At 43.0% G+C, this 24,919-nt stretch overlaps 1 protein-coding gene across 4 annotated transcripts in view; it reads right to left on the bottom strand.

Annotated features, from left to right (window-relative positions):
- NFAT5 (nuclear factor of activated T cells 5) overlaps nt 1-24,919 on the bottom strand; it is a 136,865-nt gene that overhangs the window by 33,594 nt on the left and 78,352 nt on the right. For all 4 annotated transcript variants that reach the window (XM_074968987.1, XM_074968989.1, XM_074968988.1 and 1 more), the window contains exons 5-8: nt 16,764-16,954; nt 6,832-7,004; nt 3,334-3,468; nt 3,062-3,114 (exon numbers count right to left, since the gene is read on the bottom strand). In XM_074968987.1, coding sequence (XP_074825088.1) covers nt 3,062-3,114; nt 3,334-3,468; nt 6,832-7,004; nt 16,764-16,954 — 552 coding nt within the window. The remainder of the gene's footprint in view (nt 1-3,061; nt 3,115-3,333; nt 3,469-6,831; nt 7,005-16,763; nt 16,955-24,919) is intronic.

The raw sequence follows: 24,919 nt of genomic DNA, 5'->3' as shown, positions 1-24,919 counted from the left end.
AGTGGGAAAGACATACACATACCCTTGAACTCCGGCCCTGATTCAGCAAAGCACTTACGCATGTGCTTAACTTTAAAACATGTGCTTAAATACCACTGAAGTCAAAGAGAATTAAGTACATGTTTAAGTACTTTGTTGAATAGGGCCTCTGTACTCAATATGAGCAGAGAGGTTCAGGTTCTGGCATCTCAGGCAAAGAGAACCTGAGTACAAGAGTCCAGTACATCTCCTGAATTCAAGATATTTACCATTTCATATGTAGTGGTAAGTTATGTAAACACAGAAGATATGAAAAAGATAAAAGGACATCCACTTTGAAAGACAAGACAAGGGGCAGAAGAGTCAAAAGGCTGCTTAATTCTGTTCTGCAGAATTCACTTGTACTTTCCTCTAGTCCCTTTTATTCTGCAGCATTACAAGAGTTTTACAGTAATTTTTGCATTGAAGGTTTCAGTCATTTCTATCACCTACCCTTTAAAGATAACGTATTACGCATTGGGCTATGTGAATGCAGCAAAAAAGTTCCTGTAAATAAAGCCTCCCAATTCAGTTCCCTAGTATTTGAAATTCTTTTTATTCAAGGACATTTGAATGAGTATTTGCAAGAATGTTCACAGAAAGCAAAAGTGTCACAAATAAATATTCGCTGGAGTATTCACACCAGATGTGCTTTTGCAGCCATTTGGAAAAGCTCTTTTAATTCGTACAAAAAATTCAAACAATTACAGACAACAAAGAAATGTGTAAACATCTCAACTTATTTGCAAATAGTTCATGAACAAAAAAGTATTGCTGTTAAATACATAGGGTAGACCTACGTATTTAACATCTGACGTAGGTCAGACCTATGAATAGCAAACAGACATCAGCAGATGCAATCATGAACAATCCACAGAACAACTTTTGTTCCCAAACTATCTGTCCAACCATTAGAAATAAGAAACTGGTAAAAACTGTGTTTGTGGGCAATTTACCAACAGAAAAAAAATGACCAGCTCCAGTCAGCAGTGTTTGCAATATGAATTCAGCCTACAAGCCACCTAACTGCGTGCAAAGATTAAGTCAGTTACTGGGGAACGTGTCACTAAACAAAGAAAAATTTAGCCAGACACAAAGAGCACAGAGAAAATACAGTGCTTTTCCCCCACTGATAACACAATAACTCCACAGGTGAAAGTCATGGGCAAAATTTTAGATCCTTCCTTTTAACTATGTTATATGTACTATAACCTTTTACCAACTATTATATAAGGATTCTCCTTCACTGGCTTAACTGTGAAGTTCCACTCTGAGAAGAGAGTATAGCGAAGTAGCACCATTTTACTCACATATAGGTTCCCTGTATTTTCTGCTTATTATTTGTGTGTTAACACAGAAAACCTGTTCTACGAGCTGTGCAAGTTATTTCTGTTCGCCTTGCACAGCCATCAAGAGCAGATTTTGAGTCATTACATATTTTCATGCATTGTTTACTAAGTTCCCCTTCTATTTAGTGTTTTATACCACATAGCCATCATTGTGGTATCTAAGTGTCCAATTACAGAACCAACTTACATTTATGCAAACCCACTAACAACAATGGGGTTGCTTTGGTGTCACTAAGGGCATAATTTGGTGGCTGTAACTTTTAGTCTCCTTATAACACACCATAAAGGAAGATATTCAGTTCCACTTTCAGATTCCTAGATTAATTGCCAGTGCCACAAACTCGGAGGGGGGGGGGGGGGAAAACCACTTAATTTTACTTGCAAATGTAGCCTGATCTGGAGTCAATAAGAGAAATAACTTGCACGTTCACAATGCTATTTTCATTGTCAATTTTCAGACTAGAACTATACCTTAAATTCTGTTTTTGACATCAGTTTGTTTAAAATTTCAAAGACATCATTCCATAACATTTCTTTAGATTGCTAAGGATAATAAATAGTCTTTCCTTCTAAAACCAGTTTAGAAATCCCCTACAGCCAAGTCTGAATAAAACAACACTTGCATTCTAAGTGGGTTTACACATCACACAGTGGGGCCTTCTGCAAATCACCCCTTAGCTTTTGCCTCAGTGAGCCTTTGGTTAGGTTTTTATATAGTAGCTTCTTCATTTATTCTATTTGAGGGTGTGTGTAGGGCTGTGTGCTTTATTGTAAAACTGAACACACCTAGAGCCATAGGTAGTCCCGTTTTACAGAAATGGAAATAGATTTTAAAAAGACTAGTAGGATAGGGAACCAAGTGAGGAATATAACATCCTTGGGAAAGGGATATGGAATACCTTGTAGAAATATCCTTGGAAAGCAACAATCCCAATGAGAGCTTTTTTTTTTTTTTTTTTTTTTTAAACACACACACTAGTTGGGGTGGAAAGGAACTCCCACCAAAGAAGAGATTCTCTATATCATGGAGCTTTGCCTTCTTGCGCTCGCTCTCTCTCTGGGCTTAGTATTTTCCCCTTCTAAGGGGGGCAGCTAAGTTAAACATGTTTCTGTATCTTCTTTAGGCTGTTTTTCAATCTTAAAACTGACTATCTGCCTGACTACTTATGAGTTGGCAAAGATATAACCAGATGCTCAATTTTGACAGACAGATGCTTTCTTTGTTAAAAAATTATTACTCCATTAAGTGCAAAAAGCTATGTTAAGGGAATATTAAGGTTGGAAGACTGCATGGACAAAAAAGTCAAGTAATAAGTAAAATAAGTATGTAAAATTATAGATTGTGCATGTGATAAACACATTGTTTTTCCTTAATTTTTTTTATTTTCCCCCTCAAAGTTAGCTAAGTATTATTCTTTACTTGTAGTGCTGACTGAAAATGGAATTTCAGAGTAGAATATTTTTCTTAACATTAACAATCAACACAAAACTATCATGCTTCCAGTATATAGTATGTGAAATCATACTAGATACAATTTCCTTAATTATATTCTTTGCATTTTATGTGTGAAGAGCAAGCCTTCCTGGTCTCTACTGGCCAAGACAATGAGAACAAAGCTAAGAATCAAGCTTTTGTCTTGAGTGATGATGCAGGAACATTTTCAGATATTTGTATTCAATGTATGAGTAAGTACCTGATGAAATAATTCCATGTCTATTTCAGCTTCTGCTTTCCAAGAGTTTTCATCTGATTTAAAGTAAAAAAAAAAAAAAAAAAAAAAAAATTGTAACTTTTATTGCGCATTTATACAAAACTAAAATATTATTTTGGTGTCTTCAATAGAGTTGCTATAGTATTTGATGCTTCATTAGCTCTTAAGAAGTGGAACAAAACCAAGTAGTAGGATTTTAAACCCAAACATGTCCTCCTTTCCTCAGCCCAAGCCCCTGTATTTTTCACACTGACCAGAAATATTCTCTTGGAAGATCACTTTTGTTCCCTTAAGAAAGTTCTTGCCAATCAGAAAGACTTCCTCTTCCCCCTTCACTGAACAGCTGTGCAGACTTTTCTTGAGGATCTCTGGCACACCAGCTGGTTGAGCTACAATTGGAAAGACGAGCAGTTTAAAATAGAAAGGAACACTAATAGTGCTTGACAAAAAGCTATTTTCTTTTACATAATTTCAGGTAAAGATCAAAATCATTCCAAAACCTCTGCCTGTACTTACACAACAAATAACAGAAGTTAGCATGAAACTTAGGAACGATTTGTTTCCAATATTTCATTACACATGGTAAAACAGTTATGACCTGTAAATTCTCCATTTGGGTGATATGTACCCCAAAATCACTAACAAATTATGCACATCCCTTTTCTCATGAAGAGGTGTGTCTATAACTCTCAGAGAGGGAATCATAGAAGCTTAGGGATGGAAGAGACCTCAGGAGGTCATCTAGTCCAATTTCCTGCTCAAAGCAGGAACAACCCCAACTAAATCATCCCAACCAGGGCTTTGTCAAGCTGGGCTTCAAAAACCTCTAAGGACGGAGATTCCACCACCTCCCTAGGTAACCCATTTCAGTGCTTCACCACCCTCCTAGTGAAATAGTTTTTCCTAAAATCCAAACTAGACCTCCCCCACTGCAACTTGAGACCATTGCTCCTTGTTCTGTCATCTGCTACCACTGAGAACAGACTAGCTCCATCCTCTTTGAAGGCTGCTATCAAATCCCCCCTCACTCTTCTCTTCCGGAGACTAAACAAGCCCAGTTCCCTCAGCCTCTCCTCATGTGCCCCAACCCCCTAATCATTTTCGTTGCCCTCTGGGTGAAGGAGATTGCAAGGAAAGGCACAAACTGAGATAGCTACAGTAATTAAGTTCAGGTTTCATGAGTGCAACCAGCGCAAACCATTAGTCTTACAGTAAAAGAGACAGCATCAACTTATTTTTAATTGACTAGTTTTTAAAAATTCCACTTTCGGTTTAAAATTCCAGTATGGTCTGATTTAAATACAAACAAACATTAATATCTTTTGTAAGGAGCTTTCTGCTTCTCTAGTTATCAGCATCTCTTTAGCAAGAGAAAAACTGAGTAATTATCTGACCATATATGGAAGTATTTAATCTGATTATACAAAATGTGTCTCCAAATGCACAAAGTAAACAAACTGGAAAAAAATTGTGCTATTCTAGTCAACTATAGGAGTCTTAAGTAAAGTGAGTACCACTTTTTCCATGCAAAATTATTATTTTCAAGTTGTTAATGTCCCTTTAAGGTCATAACAGTTATCTTATGATCCACTAATATATAAGCATGTTATTCATTTGGACATAAAGCAAAACTATTGCTGAAGCTGATCATCTATTTTTAGTTTAGAAGCAGCAAAAAGATTTTGCATTGCCTGAACTACAAAGGAGTAATCAAACAATATTGTTTTGATCTATGCAAGCAGATCCACAACCAAATCTAAAAATCTACAGGCACAACTCAGAGACAGCACAAAATAGCATGTTCAAGTCCATAAAAAAAGTTTTCTATGACAAAGCTTACTAGTTCTGTGACACTGAAGCCATAACAGATTTCAGTAAAACCTCATGACCTCCAGAGCTAAAACCTCATGACTTCCAGAGCTAAAAGTGTGAGCTGCTAAAGCTCTGTAGCCAAGGGCTGCAACAACTCATATCCTCTGTGAATCAGCACAGAGGAGGACTCAAAAACAAACTCACCAATGAGTTACAATTACACAGGCCCTCAGTTCTCTGTGAATCAGAAGCCAATGGCAATATATATTAATGTACATATTAAATTTTGTCCTTGCTGTGATTTATTTCTATATTCTCAGACAATTTATCAGATAAGATTGTACCCTCATTAAATAAAAAATGGAGTGTCAACCAGGGTAGTGAATGTGCCTACTTGCGTGCCTTCTACAGTGCCAAGGACACTGCTGGCACTATCACAGATATACCAGCAGCTTCCAGCTACACAGCCCTATACAACTGAAGAACAACATTTTTAAGCTTTATATTAAGAAATGAAAGAACATACAAGTGCAGTAAAAGGTACATTGCAAACAAGTCACATTGTTAACATACCGGAAGAACAGGTTTATAAGCAAAAAGTAACTCAATATAATTTATATGCCACTATTAATCCTGTATGTTCATTAGTGCTACTTGGTAGGCTAAAGGTTAAGAGTAGCAGTGCTTCTGTTAAAGGGAAAGGGGAGAAAAATAGGAAAATGAAATAAGGTTACAGACTTCATGCCAAAAACAAGGAAATGTTCTTCGTACTGAGTTTGTTTTTTCCATGGCATATCTGACCAATTATTTTGATGCACTTGTTTATAATACTACAGGTAAGTCTACAAAAGTCATTTACATTGTATGTATGTAACTAAATTCGCATACAACTAGGTAATGGTAGTCTTTAAATAGTTTATATATTGGCATTAATGTAACGTAATCAAATCTTTCTCCCTTTTCCCTATATATTTTGTATAGTTGAGACAAACTTTTGTTTTCATACAACATTAAGTTTATTTGCCATTTAAGAGACCTGAAGTACTTAGGATCTCAGACCTCCAAACACAATAAAAAGTTGTGGAGAGAGAATGAAACAAAAAGAAAAAAGGCAAAAACTTATGAAGGCTCTTACTCTCCAGGGTCCCAAAGCTCCTTTCATGCTGGGATGAAGGGAAGAAGCTCCCCCGATCCTCTTGCTACCACCTCTGGTGGTGGCTCCCGGGAGGGAGGAGAGGTTGCACAAGGAATGGAGAATAAAAGACATCCCGCCATTCTAGTACTGCCATCTCTGGGACTGACTCCATATGGGGTAAGAGCCTCTAACCTGCTGCTGCAACCTTTGGTTTTGTCTCCCATACTGTTCAGTTAAATACAAATATTCAGCCCACACATGTGTTTTCAATGCCGAACAGAGCATTCTAACATTCAATGGTAAAAAATAATAATTTTCCATTGTCTTAATCAGACCTGAACTAACTTCCGACCTGATGAACTGATATAACTCTACAAAGCTGTTTACCCACTTCTATTCCTCAAAGCTGGGCGGCGACAACTACATTTACAATACAACAATGATGTTAACAGCCTGTAGCAGAAAAAGTTATTTCATTTTGTGATCAGCTCAAGGCAATGCGGTCAAAAATATTTCAACTTTCAAAACCAGCATGTGGCTTAATTACAAATCAGGAAATTATGACTGAAAAAGGATTTTAAAAACCCCACAATGTTCCAAGGAAATTTCAACTCTAGGTTTAACAAGATTTTTGTGTTGGTGGATTTTTTTTGTTTTGTTTTTTAACACAGACTATTATAGCTGGATTAAATGAAGCACAAAGACGTTTATAGATGACTTTCCCTGAGGCGACAGTGAGTCACAGTGATTTAAATCATATTAAAACCCAGCTTCCTCCGATTCCAATTTTTACTTTGCTACTTACTGCATAAAATCGGAGAGGAAGGTGTCTGGAGCGTTAAAGTTGAGCCATCTTTCCGAGTGATGTTAACACGAAACACCAATCTGGCACGGGTGCTTTTTTTCTTGGAACCAGCAATCCCTATTCGAGCTTCAACATCTGCATTTCTCAACTTCAGTATTCCTACACAATCAACCCTAGCAACACATAACATTCGAGTTAATAACCCAGTAGGACTTCCAAAACTACAGCTATAAAACTGACCAGAACCTGGAGTTCAGTAGGTTTATCATCTCAATAGATCTATTCAGATTTGTTTACCATGCAACAGAGTCAGAATTTTTTAAATGCAGTTAAGAGTCCAAAGCAGTTCATGTGCCTTAACACATGACAGGGCACTGAAACGGCATCTCTAAGGGAGTTATATCACCCTAACCTCAACTCATCCCTGCCTGCTTTGTCCAGGAGATGATGAAGCAAGGAAAAAAGTAGTGAGAAACTATGAAGACTGCAAACCTACAGAACTTCAATTTATTCCATATTAACTCTGCCAGCCACTCAATTTGACTCTGCAGATCCCCACCTCACACTCTTGGGAGACTGAAAAGCTAGTTCTGAAGGAGTAATGCAAACTAGGGATATGAAGAGCTACTTTACCAAAATTCTACCTCCACTCTAAGCTTCTTTGTCAAGACAGTAATGCTTTGGCTGAAAGCATGAAGAAACTTCATGTACTCACATGGTTGACTTACGGCTACTGGAATCTGGTGTGAGCAAATGTGCAGTGCCTAACACAAAGGGGTCCTGGTCCATGACTATGGCCCCTAGCTGCTAGAAGAATACAAATAAATAATAAGTGGTGGATGCATGTATGCCCTTAGTAAAAAGGACCCTATACATACCGGCAAGAGCTGGTGCACTGTACTGGGGCAGCCCAGCTTCCCCAGGGGGCAATTTAAATTGCCTGGGGCTCCCAGCCCTCCATCCCCCCCATGGATCCCCGTGCCTGTATTGGGATGGATTCACCAAGGGTAGGTCATGCCTGACTAATCTAATTGCCTTCTATGATGAGATTACTGGTTCTGTGGATGAAGGGAAAGCAGTGGATGTATTGTTTCTTGACTTTAGCAAAGCTTTTGACACGGTCTCCCACAGTATTCTTGTCAGCAAGTTAAAGAAGTATGGGCTGGATGAATGCACTATAAGGTGGGTAGAAAGTTGGCTAGATTGTCGGGCTCAACGGGTAGTGATCAATGGCTCCATGTCTAGTTGGCAGCCGGTGTCAAGTGGAGTGCTCCAGGGGTCGGTCCTGGGGGGAGAGAGGGCATGGGTGGTCATGGTGGTGCCCACAAATGACCATACCAGGCTTGAGGGTCGGAACGAGGGTGAGATTGGGGAGATCCCACCGGTGTAATGGTGGGCCACGCTGTGAGGCCAGAGAAAGATAATCATCCTTGTCACTGCCTGACTCCTTGCTGGAAAAGGGTGGTGCTGACCAGGGTTCTGGGGGTAAATGGCCCAGTGCCTGTAGTGATACCTAGATGTGCTCGGTACCTGGACCCCAGTACCAAGTAGTGGGGATTCCAGTTCTTCCACAACCACAAGGTCCCCCGAGAAATGGAACTCCCATGGTATCATTGATACACTCAGTACTATCAAAGAGTCCCAGTGCTGACTTGTCGGTACCGACTGTTGTTTATGTGAGGAATGCTCCAGTAAGGGTTGATTTGATGCACTCAGTGCCAAAGATGGTTTTGTCTGTGCCGATCTTTTAGAGGTGATACAATCTCTGTCTTTATCTCTGGGAGGTGGGGCCATTGCTTCCAAGCCTGGGTCCCTGGGGTCCTTAGGCACTATGGCAGAGCTTGTACTGGGGAGTCACTGATAATGACTGAGGTGGGTGAGTGTACCGGGGATCCCCTCTGGCTGGCCAACAACTAGGTTTGAGGGCTCAGAGCCCTTTTTTTTAAAAACGGCTTTGCAGGGGAGAATCAGCCGACTTTTTTTTTTTTTTTTGCAATTCTACCCCTGTGCAGTATCAAGGCTCTGGGGATGAACTCCATCTTCGAGAGGTTTCAGGACTGGGGTCAGCTGGTAGTTGGAGTGCACCCTCATGAAGAGAAGCCTTAACTTGAGCTCCTGGTTCTTATGAGATGTCACCTCATCTCCATGAACTTCTGCAAAATAAGTGCCTCTCCAAGACACCCAGACACAATGAGAATGCCCGACCGTTACTAGAATTGCCCCATTGCCGGAGAGGCACCTTGTGACAGTGGGGGAACCAGGCAGGTGATTTACATTTTTTCCACGTTTTTTGTGGGCAAAGAAAAGGTTCTCTTTTCTTAGAATGGAAAAACAGAAACTCTAACTACTAAAAGGAAACAAAAAACTCCAATAATAGCCACTATTTATACTAAATGCTATCAAGAAGGAAGAGACTACTGCTCTTGCCATTTGAGGCCAAAGGTGGTTCGCCCACGCAGCGCTAGATAGCTTCGAGGCAGACCACAACGGAGGAAGGGAGGGAGGACGCACATGTGGGCTGAACAAACAACGCTACCTAAAATATCGGGTTAGAGATGCGGGGCGCAAATACACCTACAGTGGAGCACCCGTAAAGACACTACTCAAAGAGAATATATGGCTCTTTTTTCTAAGATGCAGATACAATTGCTAGATATCTTCTACAGACAAAGTACATGGATGTGAAGGCTTCTCTTATGGCCAAACAATACTTAGTTTAGCATACCTATTACTAAGATTGCTTTGAGAAGTGGGGTCTGTTGGGTGGAATAAACCAAGTCCCTTAACATTGAAAGCTTGCTCTTCTACTGGAGAGAAAGAAAGTCAGATTACTGAATGGAGTCTTTGCAAGGGGATAATCACTGAACAGTAATAATTGTAGTGTATAGTCTTATAGATCGTGAAATGGTTTGAGAAAAGCTCAAGCAATCATATGAAGAGAAAGTCAGAATGACACACAACACCGGAAAAATCTTTGCTACCTAAAAATCTTCATTCAAAACAGAAGGATGATGGCCAAGCAAAACAGCTGGTATTCTTCTTTGTAGATGAGCCAAATTTTGGAATAAAGGAACAGAGATTGACAATGATCGTAGGTCCCGTGTGTGTGTACACACAAACACACACCTCTTAGTAACCAGTCAGATAAAGATACAGCTGCAGACCATGTCTTCATAGGCGTGCATGGCATTTTGTGCTATCTCATGGGGCTGTCATGACAAAATACCAGTTGGCATAAGAAGGGATAAAATAAAGAACCCAGTATTGGTAATGAATCTGACCTACTTTAAAAAAAAAATCTGGTGATATTTCCAATACATTTAAAGAAGCAGGGGGAGGTGGCATTGACAACAACAATTTGGAAACTGATCCTCTTAATCATCCCTTAAGTTGTCTTAAGTACAAATTGGGACAACTGTCTCTAATCACTTCCTATTCTTAAAATCTCTGTTGTAATAAAGAAATATCAAGAATAAGAAACAGATTCCTCTTTGCCTGGTGAGAACAGGTTCTATAATTTCTAGATCTACCAGAAAATACTTCCTGTTTTAACAATATCATGAGCAAAGTCCCTGGAATGGGAGAACATGGAGGTATTCTTTTACCTTTCCTCCAATTTCTTAGTGACAAAACATAGTAAGTCAGTGTCACAGATGGTCATTTGACCTTTCCAATTGAGGGAGCTTGAATTTAACTTTCAGTAACCTCTAAAGAGGCCCAAGACTTTCAGGCTGATATCACTGAGCTCAAAGAACAGATGCTAATCCTACTTTTCTTTTTATTTATTTTGTATTAATTAGGTCAGAGATCCAGATCATTGGTTCATACTTTAGGATAAAATCCTAAATTACAAAGCCAGGCATAGTGCTTACTCACTAAACAGAATGAACAGCTGAGCCTTAAGCATCAGAGTCCAAATAATGCATTTAGAGAGCTCTAGACTCCTCTGAATGGTGGCAACAAAGGACCGTTTAAATGCTTCTGAAAAGTGACCATTTTATAACCAAGATGATAGTTGTACTTTGTCATAAATGCCTGATTCTTTGCCAGCTTCACAGATAATGAAGTTAAAGGATTGTCAGATGGATTGGACAGTAACAGAACAAACTGGGCTGGGGGAGTGCTAAAAAAACTCTTTCTCCACTTCTCACTACAGACAAATCCAAAACCTGCTGGACTCAGTTCTTCAATAAGCTCTAAAAACACTAATTGAGAAGGCATCTTCCTCTTTTTCCTTGCCTCTCAAAAAGTTGAAAGAACTGCAAGACTAAGTCCACTGATGAAGATTCATGTCCTGCAAGTACTTACACAATGTTGCAAATACTAAACAAAGAATGTGAAACGCTAATATAAAAACTAAAGATAGAAAAAGCATTTTAAAAAGAGACGTGTAAGACAATTACCTTTTCCATAACTGGTGTTCTTCGAGATGTGTTGCTCATGTCTATTTCACAATAGGTGTGTGTGCTCGCCACGTGCACCGGTGCCGGAAGTTTTTCCCCTAGCAGTAACCATAGTGGGGAGCGCCCCAGTGACCCCTGGAGTGGCACTTCCATGGTGTGGTATAAGGGGAGCTATGTGCTCCCCCCACCCTCAGTTCCTTCTTGCCAGACAATTCCGACAGAGGGGAAGGAGGGTGGGATGTGGAATAGACATGAGCACACATCTTGAAGAACACCAGTTACGGAAAAGGTAACTTTTTTCTTCTTCAAGTGATTGCTCATGTGTATTCCACAATAGGTGATTCCAAGCTATATCTGTTGGAGGTGGGTAGCAGTTCACAAGTTCTCAGGATGGAGGACAGCCCTGCTGAACCTGGCGTCATCCCTTGTTTGGGAGATGATCACATAGTGCGAAGTGAACGTGTGAACTGAAGACCACGTGGTGGCCCTACAAATGTCCAGGATGGGGACATGGGCCAAGAAGGCAGATGAGGCCTGTACTCGAGTCGAGTGCGCCTTCACAATTGGTGGCAGGGGGATACGCGCCAGCTCAGAACAGATACAGATGCATGAAGTGATCCAGTTGGAAAGCCGCTGAGTGGAGATCGACCGACCCCTCATGCACTCAGCCGAAGCGATGAACAGTTACGAGAGCTTTCTGAACAGCTTATTCCGCTCAGGTAGAAAGCCAGAGCCCGTTGCACATCGTGCATGTGGAGACGGCGCTCCTCATTGGACACATGGGCTTGGGGCAGAGGACCGGCAGAAAAACGTCCTGACCCATGGGAAAGGCGGAGACCATCTTCATGAGGAACGTAGGGTGTGGGCGGAGCTGGACCCTGTCCTTATGAAAAACCGTGTATGGAGGCTCGGAGGTCAGGGCCCTGAGCTCCGAGACTCGCCTGGCTGACGTGATCATGACCAGGAAGGCCACCTTCCACGCTCTGGCTGTTGTCACCGGGAACCTTGTGACCGTGTCGATGAGCCCCTTCAGCATCTCGAACCTGTCCGGTGGGAGGGAAGCTGTGGCTGAAGAGACATCCAGGAGCGCCCCCATAAACTCCATGCTTTGAACCGGGACTAACGTGGACTTGGTGTCGTTTAAACAACAGGCCCAAGGCGGTGCACGTGGACAGGAGGAGCGTCACATGATCCCTCACCTGCGACCGAGAGCTGCCCTTGACCAGCCACTCGTCCAGATAGTGGAAAATCTGGACCCCCCGGTGCCTGAGGTAGGCCACTACCACCGACATACATTTTGTAAATATCCTGGAGGCAGTGGACAGACCAAACGGGAGGACTGTAGATTGGTAGTGATTCTGCCCCACCACGAAAAGGAGGAAGCATCTGTGTCCCTCGAATATGTGAATGTGGAAGTACGCGTCCTGCAGATCGAGGGCAGCGTCCCAGTCCCCGGGATCCAGGGAGGAGATGATGGAGGCTAGGGAGACCATGCAGAACTTGAGCTTGACCATGAACTGGTTCAGATCTCGCAGGTCCAGGATGGGACTGAGTCCTCCTTTGGCCTTCGGAATAAGGAAATAGCAGGAGTAGAACCCCTTGCCTTTGAATTCCCCGGGCACCACTTCCACCGCTCCTAGGCCCCGGAGCCGCCCCACCTCCTGCTCGAGCAGGGCTTTGTCCGAGGGTTGATCCCTGAGGAGGACTGGGGGGGCACCCCTAGGCGTCCCATCAAAATCGCCTTTTCCCCGCCTGTTTGCCCTTGGAGGACCCAGGTTGCGGGGCTGGCCTTGACTGCCTCTGAGGGCGCCTTTTATAGTCCCGCGCCTTCTTATAGGCGGCCTCGTATTTCGGGTGGGAGGCCTGAGCGAGAGTTTGCTGCGGCTTAAACTTAGATTTAGCCGGAACATAGAGACCCAGAGTCTGGATGATCGTGCGGGAGTTCTTTATACCATGCAGCTTTGTATCCGTTTGTTCCGCAAACAGAGCTTTGTCATCAAACAGGAGATCCTGCATGGCGGCCTGTGCCTCACTGGGCAGCCTGGACAGCAGGAGCCACAACGTCCTTCTGATGGAAACCGCGGAGGCCATGGACGGTGCGGCCATGTCCGCCGCATCTGAAGCTGCTTGCAGGGTTGCCCTGGCAGCCACTGTACCCTCCTCCACCAGCGCCCTGAACTCCTTCCTATCACGCTCCTGCAGGGAGCCCTCAAACTTGGGCAGGGGGCCCCACAGACTGAACTCATGCCAGCCTAGGAGAGCCTGGTGGTTTGTCACTCGTAACTGGAAGCTAAAGGACGAATAAACTTTTCTTCCAAAAGAGTACAGCCTCCATGAATCTTTATTTTTTGGGGTAGGGCTGGCTGGCCCTGCCGTTCCGTTCTTGACCGACTCGACCACCAGGGAGTTGGGCACCGGGTGGGTGCATAAGCACTCATGTCCCTTGGCGGGTACAAAGTACTTGCGTTCCGCCCTCTTGGAGACGGGCCAATGAGGCCGGTGTTTGCCACAGGGCATTTGAAATTTTTGCCACCCCTTCATGGAGAGGCAAAGCTACGCTGCTCAGTACTGAAGAGGACAGCGCATTAAACAGGGAGTCCAAGGGCTCCTCCATCTTCTCTGCCTGGAGGTGGAGGCGTGATGCCACCCTTTTTAGGAGTTCCTGGTGGGCCCTAAAGTCCTCCTGCGGGACTGTGGGGGGCGGGGCCGTAATCGCCTCATCTGGGGAGGGCGAGGAGGCCGGTGCGGTACTTTGGGTGTCCGCCGGCACCGGAGGGTCCACCACCTGGTTGGTCTCCGGGCATGGTGCAGAGGATGTACGTCCCACTGACTCTTTCCTCGGAGGTCTGGAGAGGGAGGCCAGTGTTGCCTCTGAGGCGCCGGCTACCAAACGAGCCCCTGCTGGGGGCTGCGTCAGGGGCCACAGTGCCCACTAGTACCACTGGGTCGGCCATGGGGCCTGGAGTCACTGCACTTGCTGCGGCACCGGCTGCTCGGCCTGGCTGGCCTGGACCATGGAAGGACGACTACGAACTGAAGCCGGGCTGATGAACGACCTGCCACTGTCCCGGGACCGGAAGGAACGGCAGTGCCAGGAGCAACGCCGACCACGGGACCGCAATCCCAACGTGGAGGACCGGTACCATCGGCAGCAGCTGCTCTGCAATTGGCTCCAACGGGCGGACCCGTGACAGTGAGATGCCAGTGATTGACACCTGGGGCTGCAGAAGCGATGCCTTGGTGGGGTCTTGGAGCGGGATTCCGAGCAGTAACAGCATCGACGTCTGTGCCGTGACCAGCTGTGGTAACCCCTCTGAGATGAGGGCCTCTGGCGACGCCTGCCTCAGTCCTGTCAGTACTCACTCCTTGAAGTGGAGCGGTGCCGAGAGTCTCGGTCGGATGGCATCGAACCAGACAGTCTGGTGGGAGTCGAGGGTGATCCACGTGGACTTTGACCTGAACGGTCGCTGGGCAACGAACAGTGTCGGGAACGTTCCCGGGACCGAGACCCGTACTGAGCCGGGGGCGACTGTTGAGATCCCAGCGGTGGCTTGCCCCTGGAGCGCGGGACTGACATTGGCAGCACTCCTGGTACCAGCATGGACAGGACATAGAATCATAGAATATCAGGGTTGGAAGGGACCTCAGAAGGTCATTAAGTCCAACCCCCTGCTCAAAGCAGGACCAATCCCCAATTTTTGCCCCAGATCCCTAAATGGCCCCCTCAAGCATTGAACTCACAACCCTGGGTTTAGCAGGCCAATGCTCATCCCTGGCCACCTGCAGGGCCTCCGGCAGAGAGGGCATCCAGGGAGGCCTGGTCCGAAGTGGCTGGGCTACTCCTCTCTATGTGAGTCAGAGGCCTAGAGGCCGGAGAGGATTGAGGACTGCCTGACATGGGTCTAGCCTCTGCCCCGGGTTTTCCTTGGTGCCGCTGCGAAGGCGGCATCTTTTTGCCTTCTTGTGTCCCATGGACGGGGAGCGGTGCCAACTGGTGGAAGACTCCGGAAGGTTGCCGTGCACCGACACCGCGGTGCCGGCTCAGAGCGGCGCGCCGGAATCGGGGTCAGCGCCAACTCCATCAGAATGACCCGGAGCCTAATGTCTCTTTCCCTCTTGGTCCGAGGTTCGAACGACCTGCAAATCTTGCAACGATCGCTGATATGGGTTTCTCCCAAACAGCGTGAACAGTCTGCATGCAGGCCACTCCGAGGCATAGATCGCCTACAAGTGTTGCACGACTTAAAACCTGGGGAGCGGGGCATGCCCCGGCTCGGGCTCTCTAACTGAACAGCTAACTAACTACAGGTACTAACACTGAACGAACAAGCAGTTCTGGGGACGAGCTACAGCAAAGCAGGAGCAGAGTACTTCCGGTGCACCTTCACTGGCAGCAAGAAGGAACTGAGGGTAGGGGGAGCACGCAGCTCCCCTTCTACTGCGCCATGGAGGAGCCACTCCAGGGGTCGCTGGGGAGCTCCCCCCTACGGATACTGCTAGGGAAAAAACTTCCAGCACTGGTGCACGTGGCAAGCGCGCACACCTATTGTGGAATACACCTGAGCAATAACTCGAAGAACACGAAGTGAACACTGGGTAAAATAAACACTTTGAGTGAGCTTAGGGTGGGTTTTAAGACATTTTCCTTACAGTATGTTGTCTCACTAGTACTCTCTCTGTGTCAAGGTATTCGTATTCTAACTGCCTTCAAAACCGTTTGATGAACAAATCCAAAAAGAATCTCTGGAAGCAAGTTAATGAAGGGGAACATTAAGTTAAAAAATGGTATTTTGAAGGTGACTTGCTTATAAAAATTAATCTGTCTACTCAGTTTGTTTTCACACAAATGCTGGAAGCAAGCTATTCAGTGAATAAATAAAAAAGCAATTTATTTCCATAAAGTTTTAATTATGTCAGACTACATTTAGGAAGTCTTATTTTTAGTCTTTATTATCTTGCTCCCTACTGTACATATGTTAAAAAAAAACCCAAACCCGTCTTATTTAAGATAACACCAAATTAACAAAAATAATGAGGAGTCCAGTGGCACCTTAAAGACTAACAGATTTATTTGGGCATAAGCTCTCATGGGTAAAAAACCCACTTCTGCAGATTTATGGCCAAATAAATCTGTTAGTCTTTAAGTTGTCACCAGACTCCTCGTTGTTTTTGTGGATACAGACTTACACAGCTACCCCTCTCATAACATCAAATGACACCTTCAAACTTGATTCCTGAAGCAAAAAAAACCTCTTACTGCAGTGGTTCTCAAACTTTTGTATTAGTGACCCCTTTCACACAGTAAGCCTCAGACTGCGACCTACCTTATACATCAAAAATAAGTTTTTTTAACATTTAACACTATTATAAATGCTGGAGGCAAAGCTTGGTTTGGGGGTGAAGGCTGACAGCTCGTGCCCCTGCGTAACCACCTTGCAACCCCCTAAGGGGTCACAACCCCCAGTTTGAGAACCCCTGTCTTACTGTTTCATCCCAGAAAGACAGTGCAATCCAAAAAGAATTACTTACGCAAGTGTCATGTTGTTGCTAGGGTCAAGGCCAACCTCTATAACTGTAGTACCCTCTATGTCCACCTCTTTGCAGGGAGTAGTGTTTCGCCCAGTTACCCTGCAGGCCTGGTAGAACCCATGTGGCTTCACTCGACCAGAGTCATTACCCACAAACACTTGCAGCACTACTGGCTCATTGTGACCTTCCAGCTAGAACCAAGAAACAAGAAGTAGATAGTAAATTGACCTTATAATTTATTATGAAATAAGACATTTTAAAAACAGTACAACTGAATTGCAATATTTCAGTTAAAAGATACACTGAACCTCCAAAAAACTGACAGAGTAAATGAACAATTTCCAAGGAGGGAGGAAGCAGGGAATTTCTATATAAATTTACAAAGTGGCAGACTGATGTTTTGTTCTTCTTAATATCACATTGCTTAGATTGTAGCCTCAGGAATTTCAAAACCCGATTTATTCTTCCGTAAAAAATATAAAGTAAACAGCAACTAGCATTCTCAGTTAAAATGTATGATCAATGTTGATTCACTGTCAAAATATTTTATGAATAAAGGCTTCTTAGAGACACCTGTTCATAGGTGCCAATCAATAAGTTCAGTATTAATGTGCTGCCCACAATCAGTTTGCAGGAGAATACATTTATGCCATGAGAAAAATGTGTTAGAGTATTACAGGACTTTATAAGACTAAGTGTTGGCATTATATGTAAATTTACACTCCAATTTCAAACGAAATAACCATTCCTAAGCTTTTTATAAAGATATATTTCTACATTTGATTAATGAGCTCTTAAAATGTTAATTGTTAATACTGTTTGTTCTTTTATACTCTGCATACTGATCCTAATCCTAATCCTGTTTGAGCCACTTCAGAAACTCCTAGATCACAACAATGCCATGCAGTTCAAGGTAACAATTTCACGTTAACTAATGAAAATACTTCTATGAAATTGCACAGAGGAATCTCTATTACACTGTAGAGCAATTAAGAAAAAGGTTTTCAAAAGATTAATTGGTTTGGAGGAATTTTATATTTGAGAAAACACCCATCACTCAATGTATATAGTGATTTAATTCTCCAATATTTTCTCTAATCCCATTTTTAATTAATAATTTAAATTTGTGGTTTGGTTCACAGGGAATAGATCAAACATCCTGCAATATTACAAGTGTAATTCCTATTAACTAGCAGGAACAGGTCTTTTGCATCATTGTTTTACTAATGGCAATTACATGTTCAGTTGGATATGAAATTCATTGCACCATTCATGTTGCAACCCTTTGATAAAAAGTTATTCCAAGAACCTCTCCAGCTATAATTGTATCCAAAATCAAATTCCCATTCCAACCAACTATGCTTTCAAGTTTAAACAAAGCTCATCTTCAGCCTACACACTTACAGTGCCACTTGTACACAGCTCTTATACAAGTCCAATAGTGTCTGGTTTATGATTTTCATGAGGATTTTTCATATCTTTAATGAGACATCAGTACATATACAATGTAATTTGTCTACTTCCTGACAAATATCTTAACAAACAGGACTCTGCTTTTACTTAGACGGTAAGAACTAATGAAACTGTTCTCTCCGTTCCTGATGCCTTTCTAAAATATATTCAGTATTTCTTCAATGAGCAATAAAGGATTTTCTGTGCAGCATCATGAGCAACCATGGAACTGTTAGATGTGAATTGAAAGCTTACTTTTTCCAGACTTGTTTAGTCAGATGCTTTCACCTTGGATTTTTTTTAACTGAGTACATAATTGTCTTAATATTATATTATAGTTTTGGGGAAAGTGGAGGTGGATAGATGGAGGTTGTTTTTGTTTGGCATTTTAATTTACCTTGAAACATGAAGGAACAGCATTATGATAATGTCAAATATATTAACGAAAAATTGAAGTCAGGATTATGTACACTAATTACTCCAACTACTCAAAGTGTATATGACACGGTCATTAAACAACAAACTAGAAATGAAAGTATATATGATGTTTCACAGTAGAGAAAGGTCAACTGTGCATGCATTTGACTCAGATTTTAAACCAGAAGGGACCATTATGACCATCCACTCTGGCTCCCTTGAAAACAGAGGCCAAAAAACCTATAATAATTTCTGCATCAAGTCCACAACTTCTGTTTTAACTGTAGCATATCTTCTAGAAAGGTATCGAGTCTTGATTTGAAGACTTCAAATGATAAAGAATTCACCACATCCCTTAGTATGCTGTTCCAGTGGTTAACTCCCCTCACTGTTAAAGATCTGTTCTTTATTTCTAGTCTCAATTTGTTTCACTTCAGATTTCAGCGACTAGATTTTATGATGCCTTAATTGGCTAGATTAAAGAGCACTCTACTATCAGAAATATATCCCCATATAGATAGATTCTTATGTTTTAAGGCCAGAAGGGGTCATTAGATCATGTATTCTGATCTCTTATATAACAGGTCACAGAATTTCACCGTTACTCTGTAGTAAGCCCAGTAACTTTTGTCTGACTAAAGCATACCATCCAGAAAGGCATCCAATCTTGATTGGGAAAATCTACATGTGCTTTATCTGAAAATTTTCCTTCTTAATGAGGTCTACAAATACATGACACTGGGTCTGTCTGGTACATGCAGTCTTGGAGGCAGAGCAAATGTGTCAATCAGTGTCAGGGGAGGAGTGGCTCCACCTCTGAGAAACACCCAGTTGAGACACTTCTGTAGCCTAATACATCTCTGTGCTAGTAAGGAAAATTAAGCAGTAAGATTAAGTAGAACAATACTCCTGCAGAGCAAGGAATTCAGTGAATAATAAACTGAGTGCAATTAATAATCCTATGTGTTTCCCCAATTAGCCCATTCAGAGTGGGTTGGATCTGTGGACCCTCCTACTCCAAGAAAGGCAATTTTGAGGTAAGGCACAGATAAATTTTCCTATTCTTATTCACAATGAGTTCCACAGATCCATGACACTGGGATTTTCATAGCAGTGTCTACTAGGGGGAGGGTGGCAACTATATGTTATATACAAAAAGAAGGTAAATACTGGAATGCTACAGCAAAGAGCACCTGTCTAACGAAGGCAGAATCAGAATGTCTGGATGTCCAGGATGTAGAATGTGGAGATAGTATGAACAGATGACCAGGTGGCTACTTTACAGATTTCCTTGCACATAAAAACATAATGAGCACACTGGGTCAGACCAATGGTCCATCTAGTCCAGTATCCTGTCTTCTGACAGTGGCCAGTGCCAGATCCTTCAAAGGGAATGAAGAGAACTGAGCAATTTATCGAGTGATCCAGCCTGTCATCCAGTCCCAGCTTCTGGCAGTCAGAAATATAAGGACACCCCAGAGCATGAGGTCCTGTCCCTGACCATCTTGGCTAACCTCCATGAACTTATCTAATTCTTTTTTGTATCCAATTATACTTTTGGCCATCACAATACCTCCTGTCAACCAGTTTCACAGGTTGACTGTGAACTGGGTTAAGTACTTCCTTATGTGTTTTAAACCTACTGCCTATTAATTATATTGCATGACCCCTGGTTCTTATGTTATGAGAAGGGATAAATAACACTTCCTTATTCACTTATTTCTTCACTTATAAACAGGGCTGTCCCGCGCGGGGGGGGGGGGGGGGGGGCAGAAGAGGCTTGGGATGGAAGTGGTGAATTTGTCACTTCCAGGACCAACCGTGCCAGCCAATTGCACTGGCCCACAGGGCCCCTGAAAGCGTGGGGCCCGAAGCAGTCACCCCGATTCGCCGTACCCAAGGGATGGCTCTGCTTATTGACCTCTGTCATATCCCCCAATTCGTCATCTATTTTCTAAGATGACTAGTCCCAGTCTTTTTAATCTCTTCTCATATAGAAGCTGTTCTATACTCAATCATTTTTGTTGCCCTTCCCTGTACTTTTTCCAATTCTAACATATCTTTTTTTAGATGGGGTGACCAGAACTGCATGCAGTATTCAAGGTGCAGGCATACCATGGATTTATATAGTGGCATTATGATATTTTCTGTCTTATTATTAAGGTTTTGAGTATGTCACAGAAGTTGCGGAAATCATGGGGCTGGGTGCTGGACGCTCCTCTCTCCCCATTTTGTCAGGGATGTTTTTAGTAAAAGCCAGGGACAGGTCACAGCTTCTGTGAATTTTTTTCAATGCCCATTACCTATCCATGACTTTTACTAAAAATATCCATGACAAAATCGTAGCCTTACTTATTATCTATCCCTTTCCTAATGCCTCCCAACGTTTTTTGTCAGCTTCTTTTGACTGGTGCAGCACATGGAGCAGATGTTTCCAGAGAACTAGCCACGATGACTCCAAGATCACTTTCTTGAGTGGTAACGGCTAATTTAGAACCCATCAATGTGTATATATAGTTGGGATTAGGTTTTCCAAAGTGCATTAACTTTGCATTTATCAACAATGAATTTCATCTGCCATTTTCTTGCCCAGTTACCCAGTTTTGTGAGACCCGTTTAAAACTCTTTGCAGAGCTCTGGATTTAACTATCTGGAGTAATTTTGTATCATCTGCAAATGTTGCCATCTTGCGGTTTACTTCTTCTCCCAGATCATTTATGTATATGTTGAACAGCACTGATCCCAGTACAGACTGTTGGGGGACCCTGCTATTTACCTCACCACTGTGAAAACTGACCACTTATTCCTACCTTTTGTTTCCTATCTGTTAACCAGTTACTGATCCACAAGAGGACCTTCCCTTTTGCCCACTGACACCTTACTTTGCTTAAGAACTTTTGGTGAGAAACCTTGTCAAAGGTTTTCTGAAAGTCCAAGTACAGTGGATCACCATTGCCCACATGCTTGTTGACTCTCTCAAAGCATTCTAAGAGACTGGTGAGGCATGATTTCCCTTTATAAAAGCTGTATTGACTCTTCCCCAACACATCGTGTTCATCTATGTGTCTGATAAATCTATTCTTTTCTGTAGTTTCAATTGGTTTGACTCATACTGAAGTTAGGCTTACCAGTCTGTAATCATCACTGGAGCCTTTTTTAAAAATCTGGACCATATTAGCTATTCTCCAGTCACCTTGGACAGATTCAGATTTAAGCAATAGATTACGTACCACAGTTAGTGGTTCTGCAATTTCATATCTGAGTTCCTTTAGAACTCTTGGGTGAATCCATTCCAGTCCTAGTGACTTATTACTGTTTAATTAATCACTTTATTCTAAAACCTTGTGTGAGGCATAGGATTCTTCTGCCCAGGAAATTGCATGCTTCTGAGATACAACAGCTCAGCCTGGAAATGGAGGATTCTGAAGCCTTTGTTCTCTTTGGAACCAGATAATAAAGGACAAATTATTTGTCTTTCTAAACCAAGTTGTGCAGTGGATATATATTGTAAGATGTTCAAGTGTACCACAATCTCTCTTTGGGATGCAATGGAGCTGGGTAAAAGGACGGAAGGACAATATCCTGTGCTCTCTAGAGCATAGAGTCAACGTTTGGCATGAAGGCAGTGTTGGTTCTGAATCTGACTTTATCTTTATGGAAGCTGCAGCACTCAGGTTCCAGGAAGAGTTCCCAATTCAAACACCTGCAAATTCATGTGATTACTAACAAAAAGACCAGTTTAATGGTTAGAAAATCATAAGACACTTTCATGAGCGGTTCAAATGGAGGGCCTATAATGGAACTGAGAATCAGGTTAAGATCCCATGCAAGAACTCTACACTTTAGGAGAACATAGAAGGGATGTCCATCCCGTCCTGTTCTCCTCCCCACCCAATCTCTCAAAAAAGCATACCATCTTCTGGACAAGATGAAATCCACTACTTGTCTGTTGTGCTAAGGACACTAGACGAAGCAGCAACTTGACTTTTGGGTGTCAGCATAGCTTGAGTCCATCTTGAAGAAATTCAAAAATCCATGGTAGCAGAGAAACCCTTGTCCTGGTACCAATGGGTAAACCTCAGCGAGGTCCTTAAATCCACCGAGTTAGTAGATTTATTTCTGACAGCTAAAAGTGTGGATATTACCTTTTCTGGCTAACCTTTTTGGCTTAAAAGGCTCTATTCAAAAAGCTGGATTCTTATTACAAGGAACAATTATGCACATTAGGGTACATTACACAGCAAAAAAATAAAGAAATTAAAAAATAAAAACAGAATCCTGGCAGTGAGTCTCAGAGCCCGGGCCAACTGATTTGGGCTCATGCTATGGGGCTAAAACTAGCAATGTAGATCTAAGGCTCGGGCTGGAGCCCAGACTCTGAGACCCTTACCCCTAACTAGGTTTCAGAGCCAGAACGTCTATACTGCTATTTTTAGCCCCACAGCATGAGCCCAAGTCAGCTGACTCAGGCTCCAAGACTCACTACTAGGGATCTTTATTTTTTTGTGTTTTTTCTTCCTCTGGGTAGACATATCTTTTGATTGCCTTCTGGATGGAATGCAAATGGAAGGTCTTTGTGCCATGTTGAGGAGATTGAGAACCAAGGCCTCATTGGCTAGAACAGGACTACCAGAATTACCGCAGCTGGCTCTCTTCTGATCTTCTACAGAGTTCTAGTGACAAGAGGAAAGGGAAGGAAGTCATATCTTGCCATCTTTGTGACAAGGCATCTGTTGGTTTAGATTTGTGATTCTACTGGCAAAAGAAAAACACTGAAAATTTGTAATTCAGGTGGGGAACAAACAGATCTATCACTGGGAAACTAAATTCCTTTAAAAGAAATTAGAACACCCCTGCGTGTAGTTCCCATACTGAACGGTGTCACTTATGCTGGCTGAATGAACTACAATCATTTCCCTTTGGTTATGAAGTGAAGTGACTCCAGATTCCTCTTTACACAAATCATCAGGAGGTGAGGTTCTTTTAGTGCTGTTGGCATGTGACATGGCTCAGGTGTTGTCTGTCATGATCAGCACATGCAGGAAGCTTGTGAACAGAGGCTTGAGACCACAGCCAATTACCCAGAGTTCTCTCCAGTTTTCCTGTGCTTGCTGTCTTGTTTGGACCAGATCCCTTGAACAATCTTCGTCCCTGTCTGAGCACCCCATCCCTCCAGACTGCATCTGTGGTGACAACAGTCCTGACTGGTTTACCTTTTGGGAAGCCTGACTTGAATCTGCTCAGACTCATCCAACATCTGAATAACTTGGAAATCTCCTAAGGAGAGACACCATCACTGAGCAGAAGAGAAGAGGAAACTCACGCAAGCACAGGGTCACTAAGAATATCCACATAGGAGATCACTGATTCCCAGAAGCAACAGAAGCTCATCTTCCCAAGGTTGAGGGGGACCATACTTGCAATACTGTCCATCCATGTTAGAATTGCCTGTTAAAGACTGTAGGGGCCCTTGGGGTAGTAGAGGACAGTTCATGTTTGTTTATATTGTAGTCCTGATGCACCCTGACAGTTTTCATGCTTGAAAAGCTTCACTGGCCTTTTGATATTTTGCTTCAAATTATGCTTCCCCAGAGAAGGGAAGGGAGCTGCCACTCATGCTGGGTCTGGGGCAGCTGCCTGTGCCAGCCTAGGTGATTTTGTTACCACTGCTTCCTGGGTGCTCTTTGGGTCAAGGAGGGATGGCTGCAGGAAACCCTGCCTTAGCTTCAGAGAGGCTTGGGTCTCCATGGAACAGACACAGATCTCCACCAAGGCACTCAGTCACTAGGGAGATGCTGGAGACAGTTTCTGGTTTTCCTTCTCTTCTTGGCCTTTTCCACTATGCTGCATTCTATATGGGTGAGCAGGAGGCATGGAGAGTCCCAATAACTATGAGGAGAAAAGGAACCCCCTCTGCTGATAAAGGCAGACCCTGAAAGCCTGGAGATGTCAGCTTTCCTACCCACCTCTTTTCTCTTCTTTGCATTTGTTCTGAAGCAGGGAGGAGCTGGTCTGCCTGCCTGCAGCTAAGGAAGCAGATGAAAAATTGGCAGTTTCTCAGAGGTGGAGCCACTGCTCTCCTGGCATTGACTGACCAGTTCAGTCTCACTCCTTGGCTGTATATAGCAGAGACCCAGTGTCATGCATCTGTGGAACTCATTATGAATAAGGACTGAAAATTTAAAGAGATGGAGAAAGCACTACTTCTCTGGGTAGTTTATTTCCATGGCTAATCACCTTCACTGTTAAAAATTGAAGCCTTATTTCTAACATGAATTTGTCTGTTT

Source organism: Natator depressus, chromosome 12, assembly GCF_965152275.1.
Source record: "Natator depressus isolate rNatDep1 chromosome 12, rNatDep2.hap1, whole genome shotgun sequence".
Taxonomy (NCBI): domain Eukaryota; kingdom Metazoa; phylum Chordata; order Testudines; family Cheloniidae; genus Natator; species Natator depressus.
This window is presented reverse-complemented; position numbering and strand designations above follow the sequence as displayed.